The sequence below is a fragment of the Populus euphratica genome, unplaced genomic scaffold, assembly GCF_000495115.2.
Source record: "Populus euphratica unplaced genomic scaffold, PopEup_1.0 scaffold278.1, whole genome shotgun sequence".
In the NCBI taxonomy this organism is placed as follows: Eukaryota; Viridiplantae; Streptophyta; class Magnoliopsida; order Malpighiales; family Salicaceae; genus Populus; species Populus euphratica.
Window position 1 is genome coordinate 54,881 of NW_011500113.1, and position 24,000 is coordinate 78,880.

Below are 24,000 nucleotides of genomic sequence, written 5' to 3' on the forward strand. Positions count from 1 at the left end.
GTGCAATTAGTTTGAAACCATGCTATGAGGGAGGCATTAATGGAGGCGAGGTACTTACTTCCTGTCCTGATTTCTGTGATTTTCTTGACATGTTGTTTCTCAACACTGATATACTGCTTTTGGATATTTTGAAATTGTAGGTGGCAGCTCACATTTTGCTGGAGAGAGCTTTTGGTAAAAACTATGCTTCAGATAAGGTAAGCAAAGTTTTGATATCTAGTTTTACGAGGGGTGTAATCAGTAATGCATGTGTTTTGCATCAACATCGTTGAGGACAAGTTTTCTGTAATGATAATGTAACTATATTCAAAGATAATTCCTTCAATTTTCAACCTTTCATTCCTTTGTGCTGAGTTTTTGAGATGATTTGCACATGGCTAAGCTGCCTTGATTCTTTTATGTGTGACAATTTTTGTTGTGTCAAACACCTTGTACATTGTTAAAATGGTAGAACTTTCTTATGAAAAAAATTGAGTTACTAAATTCAGATTTACATTAAAATATTATTTCCTTGTCTTTGAATGGTCTAAAACAATTGTTCTGTTTTTCCTTGTGAAAGTGTAGTTCAGTGGGGCAAGGAGATTACGAGATGCCAATGTCCTTGGTTATCAATTACAAAGGGTCCCAGGACGAGGTATCAGCATCCCATAATGGTATTAAAGTGCTGAAAATTTATTCTTTGATGAGACACTGAATTCTTTATTCTTTTAAAATTTTTATGCAGCTCTTTCCAGATGCACTGATGATTTTGAGATTCTACATGGAGATCTTCAAGGTCTTCCAGATACAAAGAGTTTCTCAAAGAGGTTGGCAGAGCTAGATACTGCATATGACTCTGAGAAGAGTTTATCAAAGAGGTTGGCAGAGCTAGATACTGCATATGACTCTGAGAAGAGTTTATCAAAGAGGTTGGCAGAGCTAGATACTGCATATGACTCTGAGAAGAGTTTATCAAAGAGGTTGGCAGAGCTAGATACTGCATATGACTCTGAGAAGAGTTTATCAAAGAGGTTGGCAGAGCTAGATACTGCACATGACTCTGAGTAGAAGACTACTTGTATGCTAGACACTGCATACAAGTTAACATTTAACTTGGCCTATAGCTGGTTGGTTTTTTTCCTTTAGTACGAACAAGAACAGTCATTTGAGTTCTCATATGATATGGTATTTGAAACCTTTATGTTCGGCATTGAAATGACATGTTTTATACCTCAAAAGGATGAAGATCTGATATCTTCTCCTCACCCCACCCGCGAGCTGCTTTCCCATAGTCCCAATAACCGACCATCATTGTAATAGTGGCGACCTTTCAGTTTTACAAAGACCACTCTGCCTGCAATTTAAAGTCCCAGATTATTCAATCATTATATTTTTGTGTTCATCGGATAATTGATTCCTGTTGTGATTAAAGTCCCAGATTGACTGGTAACATCAATTTCAGTTGTTACTTACTATAGGTTCCTGGCATTCCAATACATGCAATAATGTAGGAGTTTGGCTGGACCTAATATGCACAGCAGAATGCTCAGAACCAATTAATGGCCTGCAAATCACTTAGTAAAATGACAGCATCATTAATTTGCTCACACATTGCATGAAAGTAAATGGCCACAATATCGCAGTTTGAAACATGCAGCGATGCACAAATCGCCACCGCAGTGATTATACATTTTGAATGTGGGTTTTGCAGTGAAAAAATTGATATCTGGTGGAATAATAAGGCTGAAGATGTCATTCAAATTAAGAAATTCTAGTAAATGATACGTTGTTTGAGAAACCTTTTTTAACAAACTGTAGGCTGGAGATGTTTGCAGTTGCATCTGATTCCATCCGTGTTCCCCTTCTCTTAGTTTAACTGGTTGCTGCACTTGCTCAAGATTCTTGCTTAAACTACTGTATGTCCCGAAATAATGTATAAATTGAATGGATTAAGGTGGCCATTGTTCTTGATACCTTCCATAAGCAATCTTAATGACACTAAGGGGGGTAAAGAATTCGTATCCAAATTTTATTTTATTTTCAAAAAAGAAAGATTTACGGAGTCACATGATAGCTAGCTCTAGTAAATATGGGAATATTTCATCTGATAACTCGAAAGGAAAGAATAAAGGGCATTTCTTGGGGAAGACGAGTATCCCAAAAACCATCACGAAAGCAAAGCTCTTTTGCTTCAGTACATGAAATTAAGAGATTCCATGGCCTTTTCCAATGCACTATATATACATCAACTAATAGATGATATGAAGCATCATCAAATCATAAGCTCCCCTTTGCATCCTTTTTTTATTTCTCCTCTTTTCTCAACCAAACAATTTCTCCCTATATTGCACATTTCCAAATTTATAATCCTTTTATTTCAATTTTATCGTCTCTCAACCATTCCTTAGTTCTGAATAATATGGCTGAAGCTCTTGTTTCCGTAGTCTTGGAGCAGCTGAGGTCAATCATTATTCAGGAGGTGGGACAAGAAGTGAGGCTCGTTGTTGATGTCAAGAACGAGGTTGAAAAGCTCACCAGCAGTTTCCGAGCCATCCAAGCTGTGCTTGCCAATGCAGAGGAAAGACAATTGGAGGAGGGGTATGTCAAACTTTGGTTAGATCAACTCAAAGACGTATCTTACGACATGGATGATGTTTTGGATGAGTGGGGCACTGCAATTGCAAAATCGCAAAGCAAGGTACATGAACATCCCAGCAAGAATAAAAAGAAGGTATGCTCTTTCATGATCTTCTCTTGCTTTCGTGTTAGAGAAGTTGGTTTGCGTCGTCGGATTGCTTATAAGATAAAAGAACTGAATGAAAGAATAGATGTCATTGTGATTGTGAAAAATATGTTGGACTTCAAATCATTGGAAGCGGGAATTAAACAGCATGAACATCATGAAACCGCTTCTGTTATAGATGTAAAAGACGTTAAGGGTAGAGAAAATGATAAAGACAGGGTCATGAAAATGTTGTTCAGTACTGAGAGTAGTCAAGGACCAGCCCTCCGTACAATCTCTCTAGTAGGGATGGGAGGGATAGGAAAGACAACCCTTGCTAAGCTAGTTTATAATGATCTTAAGGTGGAGAACCATTTTGATAAGAGAATATGGGTTTGTGTATCAGATCCTTTTGATGAGATAACGATTGCCAAGGCAATCCTTCAAGATCTCAAGGAGTCTACCCAAAATCTAATCAAATTGCAGACTTTACTAGAAAAAATACAATCATTGATTAGGGGAAAGAAATTCTTGCTTGTCCTAGATGATTTGTGGAATGAAGATTCCACAAAGTGGGAGCAACTGAAAGACTCCCTCGAGTGCGGTTGTTTGCCTGGAAGTAGGATTCTGGCGACAACACGTAAGAGGAATGTTGCGACTAGCATGGGCTCCTCACCCAGTACTGACATTTTGGAACTAGGACTTCTCTCTACAGATGAATGCTGCTCACTCTTCAGTAAGCTTGCATTTTCTGAAAATGAAAGTAGAGAGAGAGGAGATTTAGATGAAATTGGTAGAAAAATTGCAGCCAAGTGTAAAGGCTTGCCTCTAGCTGCAAAGAGTCTAGGAAGTCTTTTGCGATTTAAAAGTAGAATAGAAGAGTGGGAAAGTGTCTTGAACAGCCATGTCTGGGAGATTGAAGAAGCTGAAAGCAAAATTTTGGCTCCTTTATGGTTGAGCTACTATGACCTGCCCTCTGATATGAGACGGTGTTTCTCATATTGTGCAGTCTTTCCAAAAGACTTCACATTTTGGAGGGATGCTTTGATCAAACTGTGGATGGCACAAGGTTTCCTTCGGGAAACACCGAATAAAGAGATGGAAGTAGCAGGTCGCCAGTGCTTCGAAGCTTTAGCTGCTCGCTCTTTCTTTCAAGATTTTGAGAAAGACGAGGGTGATGGCAGCATTTATGCTTGTAAGATGCATGACATGGTGCATGATTTTGCGCAGAGTTTGACAAAAAATGAATGTTTTAGTGTAGATATCGATGGTGCGGCAGAGTCGAAGATAGACTCTTTTTCTAGAGATGCCCGACACTCCAGGTTAGTGTTTAGAAATTATGATACCGACCCCTTACCTTCGACCATCCATTGTTTCAAAAAGCTTCGCAGCCTGATTGTTGATGGTCATCCTTCATCGATGAATGCAGCCTTACCTAAATTAATCGCTAATTTGAGTTGTCTAAGAACATTGAAGTTGTCAAGCTGTGGAATAGAAAAAGTCCCATCCTACATAGGAAAGTTGATACACCTGAGGCATGTTGACTTGTGTAGTGATAAGATCAGGGAGTTACCTGAAGAGATGTGTGAATTGTATAACATGCTAACTTTAAATGTCTCTTTCTGTAATAAACTTGAAAGGCTGCCTGATAACATAGGAAGACTAGTCAAATTAAGACATCTCAGTGTTGGTTACTCTGGGTTTGTGAAGATGAGAGGATTTGAGGGGTTAAGTTCTCTTCGGGAATTAGATGAGTTCCATGTGAGTGGTAGTGGTGAAGTGTCTAATATTGGGGATTTGAGAAACTTGAACCACCTTCAAGGATCTCTTACGATAAGATGGTTGGGAGATGTGAAAGATCCTGATGAGGTTAAGAAAGCAGAACTCAATAATAAGAAACATCTCACTCATTTAGGTTTATGGTTTGGATCGAGGACAGACAGGGAGAAAATTAACGATGATGAAGTCCTTGAAGCCTTAGAACGCATGACCCCTCCAAACTTAGAATCATTGGCGATATATGATTACCAAGGAGTCATCCCAGTGTTTCCTTGTTGGATTAATAAACTAAGGGTTGTCAGACTCGCGGATTGGGGGAAGATTAAGAATCTGCCTCCTTTGGGGAAGTTGCCATCTCTTGAAGATTTATCCGTAGACAGGATGGAACGCGTGCAGAGGGTGGGGCGTGAATTCTTGGGATTGGGAGTTGATGGGGAGGATGGTGACATTAGTATTGGAGAAAAGACATCATCATCATCGTCAAATACTATTATTGCGTTCCCCAAGTTGAAAAGTCTGTTCTTTGGGGGTATGGGAGAGTGGGAAGAGTGGGAAGGAGGAGGAGGAGGAGGAAATGAAGATAAAACAAACATCTTCAATTCAATCATAATGCCATCTCTTCGTTCCTTGGAATTTTGTTGGTGTCCGAAATTGAAAGCACTTCCGGATTACGTGCTCCAGTCAACAACTCTAGAGCAATTGGAAATCGAAGGCAGCCCAATTATAGGAGCGCAATTCGAAGCAGGAGGAAAGGGCTGGCCCAACGCCTCTCACACCCCAAACATCAAGCTTGTTGAATAGCCCACAGATTAGATGAGGTAAAGTGTTCTTTTATAATTAAATCTGACGTCACATTATTTTTTATCTATTTATTTAATAATAGAAAAGGGTTGCACTTTTATGTATAATTTTAGGAAACTGATCTTCTACTTAATTTCTCCTCTTAATTGGCAGGAGATTCCTAATTATTGGCAAGGTTTAATACGACAATAGATAAATGGCTGCAGATAACTTATATTTATGTATAATTTTAGGAAGCTGATCTTCTACTTAATTTCTCCTCTTAATTGGCAGGAGTTTCCTAATTATTGGCGAGGTTTAATACGACAATAGATAAATGGCTGCACGTAACTTCTATGTACGTAATTAGGAACTAACTTCCTCTTTTATTTATTTATTTGTTTGTTTATATATGCATGAAGTAGACAATATCTTCATCTAATAAGAACGTATTGTATAGTTAATTTAATAAAAGAATAATAGCTTCGATGAATTAAAAGTATGATCCATCAATTTCATATATAATCATCTTTCGTGTTGCCATGCAGGCGCCCGACAACATGGGGAAGAGAAATAATCACAGCGCTCAAATCCATCGGAGGAGGAGGTGGAGGAGAAAGAGGAGATGTGTATATATCCTTTAATTAATTAATTATATTGTTTCTGACTTTGCTTCTTTTTATTTCTTTACTTATTGTTTTTATAATAGTTTGAATATTATCTGTACATTATAAAAAAAACAAAGTTGTTACCTTAGCATTTAAATTAATAATAGTCTTTCTGTGATTCTCCCGTGGTTTTTCCCCCTCATTTTGAGAGGGTTTTCCACGTAAAATTATTGTTTCCTTTCCCTTTTATCCTGTTATGCTATTTTTATTTTTTTAGAAAAATAAATTATGTTTTTTATATTTGATAATGCAATAAAAAATAAATTAAAAAATAATTTTCAGTATTTATTTATTTAATGGGTATTTATTTATTTCATGAAAAATAAGCTGAAAAATAACTTGTTAATATTTTATTTTTTCAAGTTTATTAAAATAATAATGAACAATCTTACAAATTAAAAGGTAAAAGGTTGAATGAAAATGAAATTGTAAATAAAAATAATTTCATAAATTATCTTAAATGAAATAAATAATAATAAAAATAACAGATATCAACTCTAAATAATAAAAAAAATTAAAATAATATCAATTAATATTTTATAAATTATTTCAAATAATATAAATAACATTCAAAAGAGTGTGAATTAAATTTGATAGATAAAAACTTTCAATTAAAAAAAATAAGAGAAAAAGCAAAATAAAATTTATGACCAAAGTTAATATAAAAATTAAATTCTAAAAAATGAAATTGAAAAATAAATATTTAAAATAATATATATATAGTAATAAAAAATTTGAGGACTAAATTTGATATAATCAACAAATAATATGATATTTCTAAATTTTATATGACTTTTGAAAAATATTTGATTAGAAAGTATTTTTTGTTGATAATTTTTTTTAATATCAAACAAATATAAAGAAATTTAATTTTTTTTTAAAAAATTATTTTTTAAAAAACAAAGATAACCTATCATATGCTGATTCTTAAGAGCCAATTGTTGACATTAAAAGAGTTCTAATTTCTACCATCGTGTGATTGCATGAAGCCTATTGGACAGCAAAAGAAGCGTAAGAGCCTGCCATCAGAGTCTTTTAAATTTCCTCCATCCCCATCTCTTGAAACATAAACATGTTTTGAGCCTTTCAATCAGCATTGTATATACACCAGAGTTACTTGATATTTTCATTGATATCTATCGTCAATTGGGGCTTGATATGAATTTCTGCAACAATCAGTCGAATTTGATTTCCGCGGCTTTATTAACAAGCACTAAGCAATCTGGCTAGCTAGTTGCAAATGCTTGAAGATGTTGATACTTAATTTTCTAATACAAGGATACTGATGGTGACAAGAATTATCACACCTGTGCGTCATAGGAATCAGCCTCGTTGAACACCGAAGAGTTAATGAAATTATTAAGGACAGATCTCTGACACTCACAGCTTGCAGCATTGCTAACGATGCCCTTCTTAAGATTGTCATTGCCGATTTCCGTAGTTCCAAGCCCAAGTCCTTGGATTCTATTTAATTTAACTCGGCCGAACAAGAATGAAAAACAAGAGCAGTTGCAATCGCCATCACTGGAGTCACATAGCTCATCAGTTTAAGTGGATTTCTCAAACCTGAATACATCCCAAAAGCACCATTATTTTGTAGAAATAACTGTCTGACACTTGCAATCAAATGTAGAGAGTTACTAACCAAGGCCAAAAAGTTAAACAGAAAAGCACTTACAATAAGAGAAAGTAGGAATCAGGTTAGAGGAAAAGCACCTAATGCTGAGATCTTGTCATTTTATTAGTGCCTGGAATCTTTGCTGCAAGCTTGTCAACACGTGGAAGTTTGAGTATAAGATTTTGATAGACTATTGATATAAATCAGCAATGCACTGCGGGATCTTTCATCTCCCTTTCTTATAGTAGATACAGCCTGGACTTGATGAAATAATTTGATTGATGGATGTCAGGACCCCCAGGCATCAAGGAAGGTGGTGGCTCTTCATTCAACTAATTGCTTTATATGTCCCCCTCTTAATGTCAGCCTTAAAACCAGTGAACTGCAGAATAGTACTTTTTCTAAGCAATTTGCTCAGTTTTATTCAGAAGGTCATTGGAATATTGAATATACCTTGTGATCTATAAAGAATTACTTGCAATGAGCTTGAGTGGAATAAAGAGTCGAATTTTGATGTTTGAGATGTGGACAAAGAAGAATGAAAGCTGGGAGGAGCTATTCATATTCAGAGGAATCCTTCCTAGAAATACGGTGCCTATAGGAACCCTCAATGATGAAAAAAATCCTATTCAGGGGAGTTCTTCTTTGGAACCATATGACATGCGATTATGTTTGCATTTGGATGATCCCTTGACCAAAGCTGGAGTAGGGTTCCAAACAATAAATCTCACATCTACTTTGAAGCTCAAAGTTATGCGGAGAGCCTCATTTATTAGGGACATTGAGTCGCGCGTCGGTTCTATTTTCGTCATGTTTTTCTCTTTTGATTGTTGGTAGCTCTTATTTAAAGTTTCTAAGGGCTCTAGTAAAGTCTGCCATGGTTTCAATTGTCGAGAACTTTCTCTTTGTAATACTGCGTATAAACAAAAACTTTCACCCATTTGAATTAGTCCTGTTTTCTCTTTGGCAGCTGTGTGAGGAAAGAAATGGTGAAGAGTGGAATTATCGATACTGCTGCTGGAGTACTTGGTACATATGATCCTCGCCCAGTACAGCCTGATAGCCTTTCTCCTGTTTTCTCTGTAACAAAGGGCATTGCAGCAGGAATGTTACATTGGCTTGTCGACAATGGGTATGTAGCAGTAATTGTATGAAAGCATAGCCTTTTGTGTGTTATCATTTGGTGAACTGCTGGGCAAAATATTTATTTTTGTATGTAGTTTTGTTTTTGATAAATTTTTTGATGGGTACACCAAACCCACACCACAAACTGCATGAATATATGGACGAAGATGACAAAAGCCAATTGTTGACATTAAGAGGATCAGACTCCATAAGAGTTCTAATTTCTACCATCGTGTGATTGCATCAAGCCTATTGGACAGCAAAAGAGGCGTAAGCCTGCCATCCGATTCTTTTAGATTTCCTCCATCCCCATCTCTTAAAACATAAACATGTTTTGAGCCTTTCAATCAACATTGTATATACACCAGAGTTACTCAATACTTTCATTGACTTCTACCATCACTTGGGGCTTGATTTGAATTTCTGCAACAATCAGTAGTCGATTTTGATTTCCTCGGCTTCATTAACAGGCACTAAGCAATCTGGCTAGCTAGTTGCAAATGCTTGAAGATGTTGATACTTAATTTTCTAATACAAGGATACTGATGGTGACAAGAATTATCACACCTGTGTGGCATAGGAATCAGCCTTGTTGAACACCGAAGAGTTAATGAAATTATTAAGGACAGATATCTGACACTCACAGCTTGCGGCATCGCTAACGATGCTCTTCTTAAGATTGTCATTGCTGATTTCCATAGTTCCAAGCCCAAGTCCTTGGATTCTATTTAATTTTACTCGGCCAAACAAGAATGAAAAACAAGAACTGTTGCAATCGCCATCACTGGAGTCACATAGCTCATCAGTTTAAGTGGATTTCTCAAACCTGAATACATCCCAAAAGCACCATTATTGTAGAAATAACTGTATATCTCTTGCATTAAAATGTAGAGAGTTACTAACCAAGGCCAAAATGTTAGGATATAAATTGACACTTGCAATCTATGAGACTTGATGCGGGCACTGTCTGTGGCCCGATGTAATCTTGGTGCGTAATGCCTCAGTTGCTTCATCTTTGTAATTATGGAACCTGCCAGTATGTTGGCTCGTCGTGTTTAAGCATAAACTGTACTCAAATCAACGTTCAGTTGGTGGACCATGAACCTCTTAAGATGCTCATGAACCTCATTGAGAAACAGAATGACTCGACCAGATCTTTCACATAATTGCTAATCAAATGTTAGAGTTCAGCGAATTCTTGATCTTCTTTCTGTTTTTTTTTTTTTTTGGCAAATTAATAGCCTTTTACCCGTGACTGCATGCATGAATTACTTGTAATTTTGTGTTTCAAACAAAACTTTACAGAAGACCAACTGAGGTAAGAGGTTGATACACTGGGCTACATTTCATAAATGCAGCACTCACCGTGCAGAAATTATGTACAAGGAAACAACATCTAGAATGTTTACTTTGACTCTAAAGTTGATTTGATTTGGTTTTGGTAATAATGTATTCAGCTAGAATGTATTCATCACCTCTTTAAAGATTGTTAGGAAGATTATTTTAGGTCCTGGTTGTTTTTCTTTTCTTAAGCTGTTTGTACACAAAAGAAAGTATGTTTATTCCTGGATAAACATTGTTGCTGGCTTGCTGCCATGTTGTAATTATTTAATTTAATGCAAATGTCAATTATATTGAGAATTCTCTGAGAGCAAATTCTATGTTTTTATGAACATATACATATTGGACAGACCTAGAAAGTGCTTGTAGATCTTCTTCTCCTTCTTCTTGTTGTTAAAGATTGGAATTGTCAATACAATATATAATAAGTTAAAAATATTTTACCAGTGATTTTATGATTTTACGATTTTACGATTCGAGTTTATATTGTATATTCCGTGTTGTGTCAAAAAAGCTTTTCTGACTAACCTTGTGTCTGATCTTACATCAAAATATTATAAGTCTTTTTAATACTCTATATTATCCTTTATCTTTAATATAATATGGAATATAATATGGAGTACGAAAACATCAAAGCAGAAAGAGAGTGAGAGATGAACCGCTATAAACGGCTGCAACAGGAGTGATGAAGAGAAGGGTTTGCTATGGAAGCTTTGGCGCTGGTTGGGGGTTGGTTTTGGTGTCAACCTGCAGGTCATTGATCACTGCTTTTTGTTTATCAATTTGTTTTGTTTTTTTTTTTTGCCTGAAATTGAGAGAATTTGTTTGGTTCTAATTGAAATAAGCAGAACTTGTAAATTGGTTGGCTTAGGGTAGGAAGAACAATCTGGGTTGAATCAGTATCATTTATTGTTGTGTAAAACTGCATCAGATGTGACGTTACTGTTCACCAAAATTTCTTGTTTCTCAATGAGGAGTGGATAAGTTTTCTCAGTTCAAAATAATTAGACTATGCTGAAAGTACTGAGAAGTTAGTGATGATGCTTGTCGTCAATCTTGTCAGCAGGGAGATCATTGAGGTATCCTCCCTGTTTAATCATTTGAAGGCATGTTCATATCCGTTTAATGATCCTTTTTATTTCGGATTAAGTCTTCCAACTATTGTCTTCAAAGGTGGTTTTTCTATGATTTTGTTATTACCAGAGATTCCACGTGTCTTTAGCATTTATTTTTTCTTCTCTCCCGTTTCTTGTTTTTCATGCTATGTGTCAATAGCTAATGGATTATCTTTGTTTATTTTATAGCCATTGATTCTTTATACAACATGCATGCATCTTGACTCTTGAGAGCATAAATTAATTTGCTAGAGAAAGATTGAAGTTGAAGAAGGCTCTTGCAAGTATTTGTTTTTTAAAATATTTTTTATTTAAAAATATATTAAAATTATTTTTTATTTTTTAAAAATTATTTTTAATATTAGTACATCATCTAAAAATATTAATTTAAAATAAAAAAATAATTTTCTTTAAATACTTTTGAAATTCAAATGTCATAGGTCGTGGAAATTTTATCTGCACACATTAATTAAGTAATATGCAAGTTTTCAATTAAGGAAAATATTAGGAAAAGCATCGACACGCACTCTCTATTTTCTCCTTGTTTGATGGAGAAACGGTTATTGTCGTTATCTATTAAACAACACGCGAGTAACGCCTCCTACTCACCGTCGACTCATCATGACATGGCATGGGGTTAATAATGTAAAAACACGCCATACTTGGTCGATCTCAATCGCCATTGATAGCCCTCTTCCCACGGCTGGTTTCACTCCTAAGAAGAGAACATTAACATATTTGAAGCGTACTAACATCGTCTGTCCACCATTCGATCATCTGACCGTCGATCAATGGTGGACTCCAAAAGATCCCAACCTTCTATTCTTTTCTTATTATTTTGAATGTTTCAGCCACAATTAAGTTTCCTTTTCTTTTAAGTTAATCATCTTAGCAATTTATTTTACTCTCTTACTTGCCGTTTCACATCACCCTATTTCTTCTTTTTTTTTAATTTCTTTTCTGTTTATTAATAAGAATATTGCTTGGTTTATTGTCTTGCTCACCTGTATATAAAATACTTTATGCACTATTTTTATCATTAATAAAAAGAATTCATGGATAGAATCATCTGCATCTTAATTAAATACGAGATATGAAAATACATCTAATTAAAAACACATTAAATTTAAATGTATGAGCATTGATTTTTAGATATATTTCATATTATTATAATCAATAATAAAAAAAGCTCTTATTCCTCACTGCTCCTCCTGTCTTGAGTCCATCCTAATTTGTTGAATGTCCTTTTCAGTCTCTTGCTAATACATATAGAGATAAGGATGCCACATCGGTCAAACATACTCTGACAGCTGTGAGTAGTCAAATCTAAACTTCTTGATCTGGAGGTGAACAACTCCAACGGTCCAAAATGCACAGTGCTCGTTTTGATTAAAATGCGAACGTGCTCATTTGATCACTCCTGATCACACTCGCCATCAGCTTACTTTGCTGGCTTAAATTCCCGAAACCGAGGCAGCAATTTGTCTCCATCTTTACCAGTTTCTTTTGAAGTAGGAGGAGCTGAAAATGCGGATAGAGGAAAGCGATGGAGTATCGGCGTCGAGAAAGCACCTGGTGTTTGCCTATTATGTTACCGGTCATGGTTTTGGCCATGCCACTCGTGTTGTGGAGGTCTCTTTCACTGCTCTTTTTTTTCCTCCATATTGCAATTCCTCGTGGTTCTCAATTGTCTTTTCTTTTTTTAAAAAAGACCATCATTATTTTCGAGACAGCTTGATGTTGATGATCATAGCGTGACTGCGATGATCATGCACAGTATTTTTCTGTTCTATTTTTTTAGGAAATTTGGGTTTGATCTTGAAACAGTGTGATTTTGCTGGAATAGGTTGTTAGGAACTTGATTTTGGCTGGGCATGATGTGCACGTGGTCACTGGTGCACCTGATTTTGTCTTCACCTCTGAAATTCAGTCGCCTCGTCTCTTCATTCGCAAGGTTTATTATTATTATTTTTATTGTTATTTGGGAATGTGGAAGTAGAAAATTGATAATTCCAATTAATTTTTTTATTTGTATTTGCATTCATAGGTATTATTGGACTGTGGAGCAGTACAGGCAGATGCATTGACCGTGGATCGCCTTGCGTCGTTGGAGAAGGTATAAAAACACTAATTATTAACCTTTTTCTTTCTTTTTTTCGCAATTATAATTGTGGTAATTAGTGCTGGCTCATACTTCATAAATATCAATTGAAGTGATGGAATTTTTCTTTTGCTATGCTAATTACACTTTCTTGCTTTTCTGGATGTTAGTATTCGGAGACGGCTGTGAAGCCCCGGGAATCTATTTTGGCTACTGAGATAGAGTGGCTGAACTCCATCAAAGCTGACTTAGTGGTATTGATCTTGTTTTTCTCATATTTGTTATTATTGTTGAACTCCTGCAGTGGCTATTTATCTGGACTATGGTGTCAAGGGTTCACTGTAATTTAGTATTAAAAGACAAAAATGGTGAAAAATGAAGAGCATTGAGCATTAATGAATTGTGTTTTTGCTCATATGAAAACAGGTTTCTGATGTTGTTCCGGTTGCATGCCGTGCTGCAGCTGATGCAGGAATTCGATCTGTATGTGTCACCAACTTCAGGTAACTTGTTGTTGCTAGCATTCTTGTTCATTTTACAGTTTCTAGAATTTCTTTTATTTGAGTCTAATTATCTTGGAGGGTAAATGTATCTCTAATTATCTTGGAGGGTAAATGTATTGAGTGTTATCAATAAGCACTTTAGTCTTGGAGGACGAGAGGTTTTAATGGATAGCTCCACAAGAATTTATGTCTTTTTGTTCTTCTTCTTTCCTTTTAAGGGGAAAAAATAGAAATATTGGTATGGTGAAAAAGCATAATTGCATGAAAAGTTTTTAATTTTATCCACCGAATAAATATCCTTTATTGTAACTTACTTTTTTGTCATGTCAAAAAATTAAAACTTGATCATAAGGTTGCCTGACCTTAACTGAGATGCTTGGATGTGAGATTTTTCTGTTGCCTGACCTTATCTAAATTTAAGATGTGAAACAAAAAAAGTTTGCTTCTTATATCCTATTATCTATTTTAGTAAAGATGCTTCTTTCTAGATGAAGTTGCTTAGTGGAGTGGTTGATACACAGTGCTTAGGTCATGTTATAAACCCCAGAATTGGTTTGATGTTTGTGTTACCATTCGATGGTTGAAAATATGATATGATGTGCAAGGACATTGGTATAACTTATGGAAAATTTAAAGCCCCTGCTTGAACTTTTGCTAGCCACATCATCAATCCTTGTGATTTTATGAAAACCTAGTTGATCTTTGTCTTTTCACCGTTGCAGTTGGGACTTCATCTATGCAGAGTATGTTATGGCAGCTGGAAATCATCATCGTTCAATAGTTTGGCAGGTGACATATTGTTTTTATAGAATTCCTTTCCCCTCGTACTCATAATTGTCCAATTAGTGTTTCCATTTCCCTAGTTCTTGTGACCTTTTGCCAATGCCTTCTTCATTTGATATGTTCTGGTCATAATTCCAATATCTTCTCCCAGTATCTTTATTCCTTTTGTATCCAAAATTCCAACCAAGTCAATTAATCATGCAAGGCATAGAAAATACTCAATCTAGTGATTTTACTGTCAAACCAATTGCCAATGACTCTTCATCTCAAGAATTTATATGAAATTTGAGATGGCTGTACTTCTTCTGTGTACCTGCACTGTTTTGGGATTCAGGATCTACCCTTTTGATTTGGGACTTGTTTTGGTGTGATCTTAGTAGTACTAAATTTGCTTATGGTCTTGAAATTATCACAGATAGCAGAGGATTACTCTCACTGTGAATTCCTAATCCGCCTCCCAGGATATTGCCCAAGTATGTTGGTTCTTACAGAGCCTCAAGACAAATCTTCCTTTGTTTCCTTTCTCATTTCCATATCTGTTGCAGGAACATTGTTTGGTTGCTCTCAAAATATTAATTTGGTTCTCATCTGTTTTCAGTGCCTGCTTTCCGGGATGTTATTGATGTACCTCTTGTTGTGAGGAGGTTGCACAAAACCCGCAAGGAGGTTTGGCTTCTGAACACTGTTGAAACCCTTCTTTATATCATTCAAATGTTGATCCAAGTCTTCTATTTTCTTAACATAGGCAAGGAAGGAACTTGGCATCAGTGATGACGTGAAGCTGGTAATCCTTAACTTTGGTGGACAGGTGAGAATATTAAAAGTTTCTGTAGATCTGATACGTGTGCTCAAATTTGCGTGAAGTATATTTCTCTTTCTCCATTTAATGTCTGCTGCAATGTTTGTCCCTGATATGCTTTGATGCCTTATGCATTGGTTGGAAATGTACAATAATTTCATTCTTACTGCAAACCTCTTTCCCTCTTGTGTAGCCATCTGGGTGGAAGTTGAAAGAGGAGTACTTACCTTCTGGTTGGCTTTGCCTGGTACCTTTTTCAGTAACAATGTCTATGTATTAGTAATGTATAAAAACACATTTTCATAATGGTTGTTGAAGCATGTGAGTTTTGATTCAGGTTTGTGGTGCTTCTGACAGCCAGGAGCTTCCACCAAATTTCATAAAGCTTGCAAAAGATGCCTACACACCTGATCTTATTGCAGCATCAGACTGCATGCTTGGTCAGTATGATATTTTTGGTAGCTGAACTAAATTAAATGGTTTGAAACAGAAACTTATTGGGATTTCCATTTCTTCAGGGAAAATTGGATATGGCACTGTCAGTGAAGCCCTGGCATTCAAGCTACCATTTGTCTTTGTGCGAAGAGATTATTTCAATGAAGAACCCTTTTTGAGAAATATGCTTGAGGTGCAATAATTGTTTCCGAGTGTCATCATAATCTTTTGTTTTCTTCCTTTCTTCCTCTTCCTCTTCCTCTTATTCTTCTGTTCTCTCTGTGATCTTTTCTTGTAGCTCCTTTCACGTTATTTTGATAGTAGTGAAATATAATGTCTTGAAACAGTATTACCAGTGTGGTGTTGAGATGATTAGGAGAGATTTACTCATTGGTCACTGGAAACCTTATCTTGAACGTGCAATTAGTTTGAAACCATGCTATGAGGGAGGCATTAATGGAGGCGAGGTACTAACTTCCTTTCCTGATTTCTGTGATTTTCTTGACATGTTTCTCAACACTGATATACTGCTTTTGGATATTTTGAAATTGTAGGTGGCAGCTCACATTTTGCAGGAGACAGCTATTGGTAAAAACTACGCTTCAGATAAGGTAAGCAAAGTTGTGATATCTAGTTTTATGTGGGGTGTAATCAATAATGCATGTGTTTCGCATCAACATCATTGTGGACAAGGTTTATGTAATGATAATGTAACTATCTTCAAAGAAAATGTACAAGACAAATGTTAAGAATAATTAATCCATGGATGTTAATTCTCTTATTCCTTCAATTTTCAACCTTTCATTCCTTTGTGCTTAGTTTTTGAGAATTGAGAGATTTTGCATATGGCTGAGCTGCCTTGATTCTTTTCGCTGTGACAATTTTTATTTTGTCACACAGCTTGTACATTGTTAAAATGGTAGAACTTTTTATGAAAAAAATTGAGTTACTAAATTCAGATTTACATTGAAATATTATTTCCTTGTCTTTGAATGGTCTAAAACAATTGTTCTGTTTTTCCTTGTGAAAGTGTAGTTCAGTGGAGCAAGAAGATTGCGAGATGCTATTGTCCTTGGTTATCAATTACAAAGGGTCCCTGGACGAGATATCAGCATCCCAGAATGGTATTCAAGTGCTGAAAATGAACTCAATAAATCTACCGGGTCTCCAACTACCCAAATAATTGAAAATGGATCCCTGACAAGCTTGTGAGTTTTGTCTTTCTCCATTTAACTTGGCAGATTCTTAATTTTGATGAGACATTCAATTCTTTATTCTGTTGACATTTTTATGCAACTCTTTCCAGATGCACTGATGATTTTGAGATTCTACATGGAGATCTTCAAGGCCTTCCAGATACAAAGAGTTTCTTAAAGAGCTTGGCAGAGCTAGATACTGTATATGACTCTGAGAAGAACACTGAGAAGCGCCAAATGCGGGAACGTAAGGCTGCTGCAGGACTCTTTAATTGGGAGGTCTGTATCATGTTCAATAAAACACATTGATTTTAACTCGTGTACTCTTTTAGTGTTTTCACAAACCAGAATGCTTAGCATTAATAGCAACTATGTACTAGGTTGACTCTAGGCATTGTAGTGATTTGCAGTTTCTTCTCAATCAGTTGCATTCCTGCACTATGAATCACTATCATCTTCAAAATGGATGGATTTTAATGTCATTTGGAAATTAAAGTAGGTCCTCATGTGTTTGATACAAACATGGAAGGAGTTTATTTGCCTATGTTGTATTTGTACAGGAAGATATCTACGTGGCAAGAGCACCTGGGAGATTGGATGTAATGGGAGGGATTGCTGATTACTCAGGAAGTCTTGTGTTGCAGGTTAGAATTCTCTATTTTTTTAAGCTTTGCCATCACAGTAAAAATTTTTGCTGTCTTTGTTCCTTTTTTTTTTCACCTTGTATTTACTTAAACCTTACCGCTCGCTGTATTTTATCCTTTTTGTTTCAAAAAGTTACTAATGCCTGGAGGCAGCACCACAGTTCTCACCAAGTCTTGCTTTGGGTGCCTGGGCGATATCCATTTTGTGAAGGATTAATACACTTTATATTAATCTGGCTTCCCAAAATAATTTGGTGCTAATCAATTTATCTATTTCTCTTCCTGTCTATCACATCTGAATCCTATTTCCTCCGTCTGTTGACTATTTCTTCCTTTCTCTTTGTTTTCTATAGAAGAAACGTAATGTTGACCATGGTCCTGACAATCAAACCACTCCTGTATCCTTAAGTGTATTATCATGCACCATGTATGAATTTAGTCATAGTGAGGAAAAACTCCACCTCTTTCATATCAGATCTGTCACTATTGAGTTGATTAACGATCTTCCATTTCTTTTGTCATAGATGCCTATTAAAGAAGCCTGCCATGTTGCTGTGCAAAGGAACCATGCGAGTAAACATAGGCTCTGGAAACATGCCCAGGCTCGGCAAAATGCAAAAGGACAGGGGCCTACCCCTGTTCTTCAAATAGTAAGTATGGCATTTGAATATTGAACCATTATTTCCGCACACGCTCATCCATCCATAATCCCCTCTAGTCACTCTCCATATACGATATAGATTGGTGGTTTATGTTGTTAATTCAGCTGTGATAACTATGATTTGAACTCATTTTGTGCAGCTTAAAGTTTAATATGTGAGATAGATCTTTAGCTGCTATTGTAAACATCTTTCTTTATCTCAATCAGGTATCCTATGGGTCAGAATTAAGCAATCGTGGTCCAACCTTTGACATGGATCTATCTGATTTTATGGATGGAGAGATGCCAATATCATATGACAAGGCAAAAAAATATTTTGCTCAAGATCCATCACAAAAGTAGGTCACTGTCACTTTTGTTTCTTATTTGGATATATTGAGAACTCTGGATCTTACTTTCATGGTCCCTCTTCTAGGTGGGCTGCTTATGTTGCAGGGACAATTCTTGTTTTGATGACAGAATTAGGTGTACTCTTTGAGGATAGCATTAGCATGCTGGTATGAGTCGCCGTCTTGCATTCTTTCTCCATTAGTAGATTCTATTGCTTCTTTTTTTATCAATTGCTATGTTGGCTTTCTTTGTTTTTCCCCTGCCTCTGTCCCATTGACTTCAATATGCATGAAAATACAGATGATAAGATTGCTTTCATGTATCTTGCTGCCATATAACCATAAAACTGCTATACTATAGGTAGGTTTACAATGACCCAAAGCTTAAGGTGAACTAGGTAAACTGTGCTAAATTTCTGGTTATTGTCGGTTGCATGTGGACTTTTTTTGTCCTTTTCGTTGTAGATCATCTGGTGCATATTCTGGGCTTTGCTCATTTCAGATCTTAATTATTCCTACACGGAAATACAGGTTTCTTCAGCAGTCCCTGAGGGAAAAGGGGTATCTTCTTCTGCATCAGTGGAGGTTGCCAGCATGTCTGCTATAGCTGCTGCTCATGGTAACTGCTATTCTAATTCTCCTGAACTCATTGGCAGTTCATTTTTTCTTTTAATATGTCTGCCATGTTATAATTTGGTCCTTTCGCTAGCTGCCCAATTAATGTTCTTATCATGACTAATGACCTTTATGTAAACTGGATTTTGAAATAATCAAGATGGTTCAACCACAGATCAATGGGGTAGTGGATGGCTAAGTGGAAGCACATGAGTTTTAGGACAGAATACTAGGTAGGAAATGAATAAATAAATAAAAACTGTGAATTTGTAATTTTTTTTGTAAATTTTTACCCCGAATCAATGGATAAGGAAATAAATAAATAAATAAAAACTGTGAATTTGTAATTTTTTACCCTGAATCAATGGATACGAAGACTTTCTCCATTGTTTGAGACTTTTTCAGAGTTTTTTGAAGATTAATTAAATTGGTTTTACTTCCAATTACCAGAATAAATGCCTTGCCACTGTGGAGAACTTGCCACCGTTAAACAAAATGCTAAGCTTAAATAATGTAAAGCTTTTATTTGTCACCGTAATTTTTTGTTAGGAATGTTCCTTGCAGAAGCTAATAATCTACTTTGTAAACATCTGCAGCTAATGAACTCTGTAAATATCTAACAAGGTTTAGTTCATTTATTTCAAGCTGTAGTCTCGTTAGATTGAATCCCAGCAATTTATGAAGAATACTGCCTGCATCATACCAAAAATTCTGTTTCTTACAGTAAGCTGTTGTATAAGGCCACTATCATTTATTTTTCCTACTGGACTATGGATACTCTTGGATATTCATGAACTGATATTCTTGATGTTGTCAAACAATTGACTTTAAAGTTAAACCTTCCTGTAAATGTTGCAGGATTAAGTATCAGTCCAAGAGATATTGCTTTGCTCTGCCAAAAGGTTTGATTTTTAACAAATAGAAGAAAACTTCTTATTAGCAAAACATGTATATCAGTTCTGACATAAGAAGTGTTCAATAGGTAGAGAATCACATTGTTGGAGCTCCATGTGGTGTAATGGATCAGATGACTTCAGCATGCGGTGAAGCCAACAAACTTCTTGCAATGGTGTGCCAGGTAAGGATCATTCATGCCGCTGCCTAAGCTTTTGATAAAGATGTTCCAAAGGATAAGAAACAATGCTATACCTATGTTGATTATCAATGCAGCCTGCAGAGGTTATTGGGCTTGTAGAAATTCCTAGCCATATTCGTTTCTGGGGAATTGATTCAGGAATACGACACAGGTATCCAGCTCCCTGAATGCTTTTTATTAATTCTCCTGCCACTCATTTTACAAATTGACATTTGCATGTAATGTTCATTCATTCTAAGCACTCTTTCATTTTCTCTATTTCAGGTTTTTTCTTGATTGCTTTCACTAATTGATTGTTAAGTCTCCATGGATGTTTTGTCTTATTTGATTTGAGGATTTGGCATCTTTTCATTTTAGTAAAAGAAACTGTGTTGTGGCTCACTACCAACCTCTCCAACCTCTATTAGACATGGTATATTAGTTGTTTACAGATCAGGCATTATGGAACTTAATAATGGTTGTTAATTCTTGTTCTTGCCAGGCCCTTGACCTGCTCACTTTCCTGCAGGAAAATATTTATTACATGTTCAAGAAATTAATGGTCTATGAAGCTCCTTCTAATGGCTACATTTGCTTCTGGATTATTGTAGTAATTTTTTGGCATTGCTAATGGCATATATAATGTACTAATTTCACCACTTTGATAACTTCTGTAGCAGACCACGCTTCTTTATCTGTTGGCATTGCTTAGCTCCTATTTTAATGCAGTAATTTTTTTTTTTCTTTGGCAGTGTTGGCGGTGCAGATTATGGATCTGTAAGAATAGGTGCCTTCATGGGTCGAAAGATGATTAAGTCCATAGCATCATCTACTTTGTCCAGATCACTGCCCACGGCTAATGGGTTAATCCATGATGAGTTGGAGGATCATAGCGTGGATCTAATCAAAGCTGAAGCTTCATTGGATTACTTGTGTAACTTATCACCACACAGGTAAGGGTCTTTTGAGGTCCATTCCATAATTTGTGTAAAGTTGGTAGTAATCCATGTGATGTGTGGGATGCTTTGATTAATTTCTCTTATGTTGATAATGTTTTTATCCTTACATCCTGTAGTTTTCTTACAAAGCCTTGTGACTGTTTTGATTAAAAAAAAAACTCTTCTCTTCTCTTTGTGGGATGAATTAAATACTCTTACATTGCTTAGGAAACATGGCCTCTTATTATAGTTGAAACGCACATTTTAATAAAATAGAGAAAAAACAGTTTTTACTTGTCATAACCTCATGCTTCCACAATCGACAGGTGATTCCCCGCTTCTATAATATATTATCACAGTGTTAGATGGTTCTAACTTGATGTTCTCTTTACTTTCCGTTCCAAATGCTGTATTTCTTTGTGAGTTTTACTTCTTAATATTAGTTTTCTGTTGTCATTCTCCATTATCTTGCTTTATGATTATGGTTATGTGACATCTGAATCTTGTCCTGCAACTCTGAAGTAAATGCGCGTGCATTTTTTACTTTTATGTTAAATCTGATGATACAGATATGAGGCTCTCTATGCTAAGATGCTTCCTGAATCCATCCTTGGAGAGACCTTTCTGGAGAAGTATATTGATCATAATGATGCTGTCACGATAATTGATAAGAAGCGCACATATGTTGTGAGAGCACCGGCTAATCATCCTATATATGAAAACTTCCGTGTCAAGGTCAGCAATAATTTCATTTCATTGTTTCAAATATAGATTGGACACCTTTGGAAATTACGTTCAGTGGATACAGTTGTCCATGCTATTTCTAAAATCCTCTTTGTTCTGCTTCTTGATGTTAGGCCTTCAAAGCATTGTTAACTTCCACCAGTTCAGATGAGCAACTTACAGCTCTTGGAGAACTATTGTACCAGGTATATTCAAATTTGTTTGACATCACTGTGATTGCGATTTTCATTGGTGGAAACTTCAGATTTGATTTGCCAGATATTCATTATCCAGATATAGGAAATGTTACAAAGATGTTCACTACTCTATATTTCTGTCCTGTAATCATGATAAAGTGACTGGAAAAGCCATTATTAATGTGTGAAGCCAGCCATGTTTGGTTGACAGTGCCATGTCCCCTTTCCTTTAGGGGAATTATTGACTTATTGACCACAGTAAAGCATTATTCTGAAAGTAGATAAACATCCTGATTGTTAACTTTTTACACCAAAGAAATCTTACTATTTTTTAACATTAAAATAAATAATAACAGCCTGCTCAATGAATGGAATCACGAGAAATATGAAATAGAGGAAAGTGGATTGAAAATATTTATTAATGTGCCATGTTATTTTGCAGTGTCACTATAGCTACAGTGCTTGTGGGCTTGGCTCTGATGGGACGGATAGGCTTGTGCGGTTGGTACAGGAAATGCAACATGGCAAACCATCAAAATCCGAGGATGGGACTTTATATGGAGCAAAAATAACTGGTGGGGGTTCTGGTGGAACTGTTTGTGTAATCGGTAGGAACTGTCTTAGAAGCAGCCAACAAATTCTGGAGGTAATTCTAGACCAGCATGATCATAGAAAAATGTTAATTTTTCTCCTTTATGCATTTGTTCCTTTTATCATCATTCACATGTTCTTGTTCTTCAAGGTGACCAATTACAAATAGAATTATCTTGAATTTGATATTTGCCGAGATACTTTCCTACCTTTTCATACATGCCCTGTTTTTTTCATGCTCTTGCATTTGATGATAGGCCTAGGACACCGAATTAACTAGAGCTTATATTTTTGCTTTCTATTGTCATTGCTCATATTTAACAAGTAATTACAATTGCAAGCCATTGTAGATTGATGAGTGTATTTTTTCCTGCTGCTTATCGATGCTAATCATTTAGAAGGGAAAAACATACTATTTCTTGTTCCTTTATAATTGCTGTTGGATTTAACTTGTTGATAAGCAATCTGTGTATTTTAAGTATTTTTCTTGTTCCTTTATAATTGCTATTGGATTTAACTTGTTGATAAGCAATCTGTCATTTTGAATGTCCAGATTCAGCACAGATACAAAGGAGGAACTGGGTATTTGCCATTTATTTTTGAGGGTTCGTCGCCAGGGTCGGGAAAATTCGGATACTTGAGAATTCGCCGGGCGGTGTCCAGAGCTTAGAATTTAGTCAGCTGTCTCTCGTTATGGTTAGTGGTTACTATATCAAGATACAGAACATTTCTGTATTAGTAAACTGTAACCACAATCCAGCTGCATAAATTATTATCATTATTCCAGGAATTTGTATTTCGGATATTACTTTATAAAAATCCAACTGCTTCCCCTCCGAATAATAGAGCATGTTTCAGACCAAAAATTGTCACTGATTCACCAGTGTGCGTTAGAATCTGATGGGATATCCCTTTATGAAGTTGATGTGAAGGACTCGGTACGGTAGTTTTGATCGCCTCTGTGCCATCTGTTTTTTACCGCCGCAATTTATCAATACGGAAACGAATCGTTTAATGACCCGAGCCATACAGTTTTATGACGCCCACCAGTTATTTTTTACCTCAGAGTTGTTCCATGCCGATTTGTTTACTGGGAATTTAAACTTGATAGTTAAATGTGATCTTTGAAGGGGTTTCCTAAAATGACTAGATACTTGTTCCAATCAGAAAAAAGAACAAGGTTATAGAGCCTTTGAAGCTCATAGATTTACATCTGACCCGAGACATTCAGTTTTATTTGCCTGACGCCTGCCAGTTATTTTTTACCTCAGAATTATTCTATG

The 24,000-nt window shown here is 35.9% G+C and overlaps 3 protein-coding genes across 5 annotated transcripts; all 3 read left to right on the top strand.

Moving 5' to 3' along the window:
• Positions 1-423: 423 nt before the first annotated feature.
• LOC105109822 (L-arabinokinase-like) lies at positions 424-1,334 on the top strand. Its single transcript, XM_011004653.1, has 3 exons — positions 424-447; positions 565-634; positions 725-1,334. The coding sequence occupies exons 1-3, from the start codon at positions 445-447 to the stop codon at positions 1,045-1,047; spliced, it is 396 nt and encodes a 131-aa protein (XP_011002955.1). The 5' UTR covers positions 424-444; the 3' UTR covers positions 1,048-1,334.
• Positions 1,335-2,398: 1,064 nt separating this feature from the next.
• LOC105109862 (putative disease resistance protein RGA3) lies at positions 2,399-5,830 on the top strand. The gene is made up of 3 exons (XM_011004723.1): positions 2,399-5,298; positions 5,555-5,618; positions 5,809-5,830. Exon 1 carries the CDS (start codon positions 2,399-2,401, stop codon positions 5,279-5,281), a length of 2,883 nt encoding a protein of 960 aa, XP_011003025.1. The 3' UTR covers positions 5,282-5,298; positions 5,555-5,618; positions 5,809-5,830.
• A 6,299-nt stretch (positions 5,831-12,129) lies between these two features.
• Positions 12,130-23,593, top strand: LOC105109821 (L-arabinokinase-like). Of its 3 annotated transcripts, XM_011004651.1 has the most exons (30): positions 12,130-12,159; positions 12,646-12,759; positions 12,974-13,081; positions 13,175-13,243; positions 13,399-13,482; positions 13,655-13,731; positions 14,454-14,520; positions 14,930-14,987; positions 15,113-15,180; positions 15,260-15,322; positions 15,507-15,560; positions 15,651-15,753; positions 15,832-15,941; positions 16,096-16,215; positions 16,303-16,359; positions 16,784-16,956; positions 17,055-17,223; positions 17,505-17,588; positions 18,113-18,238; positions 18,457-18,587; positions 18,665-18,746; positions 19,110-19,197; positions 20,052-20,095; positions 20,176-20,271; positions 20,364-20,440; positions 21,021-21,221; positions 21,776-21,941; positions 22,064-22,135; positions 22,569-22,772; positions 23,271-23,593. In XM_011004651.1, exons 2-30 carry the CDS (start codon positions 12,655-12,657, stop codon positions 23,385-23,387), a joined length of 2,973 nt encoding a protein of 990 aa, XP_011002953.1. In that variant the 5' UTR covers positions 12,130-12,159; positions 12,646-12,654; the 3' UTR covers positions 23,388-23,593. The 3 variants fall into 3 exon arrangements, with proteins under 3 accessions (XP_011002953.1, XP_011002952.1, XP_011002954.1); XM_011004650.1 differs by lacking the exon at positions 12,130-12,159 and having other exon boundaries at positions 12,486-12,759; XM_011004652.1 differs by lacking the exon at positions 12,130-12,159 and having other exon boundaries at positions 12,668-12,759; positions 12,929-13,081.
• Positions 23,594-24,000: the final 407 nt, after the last annotated feature.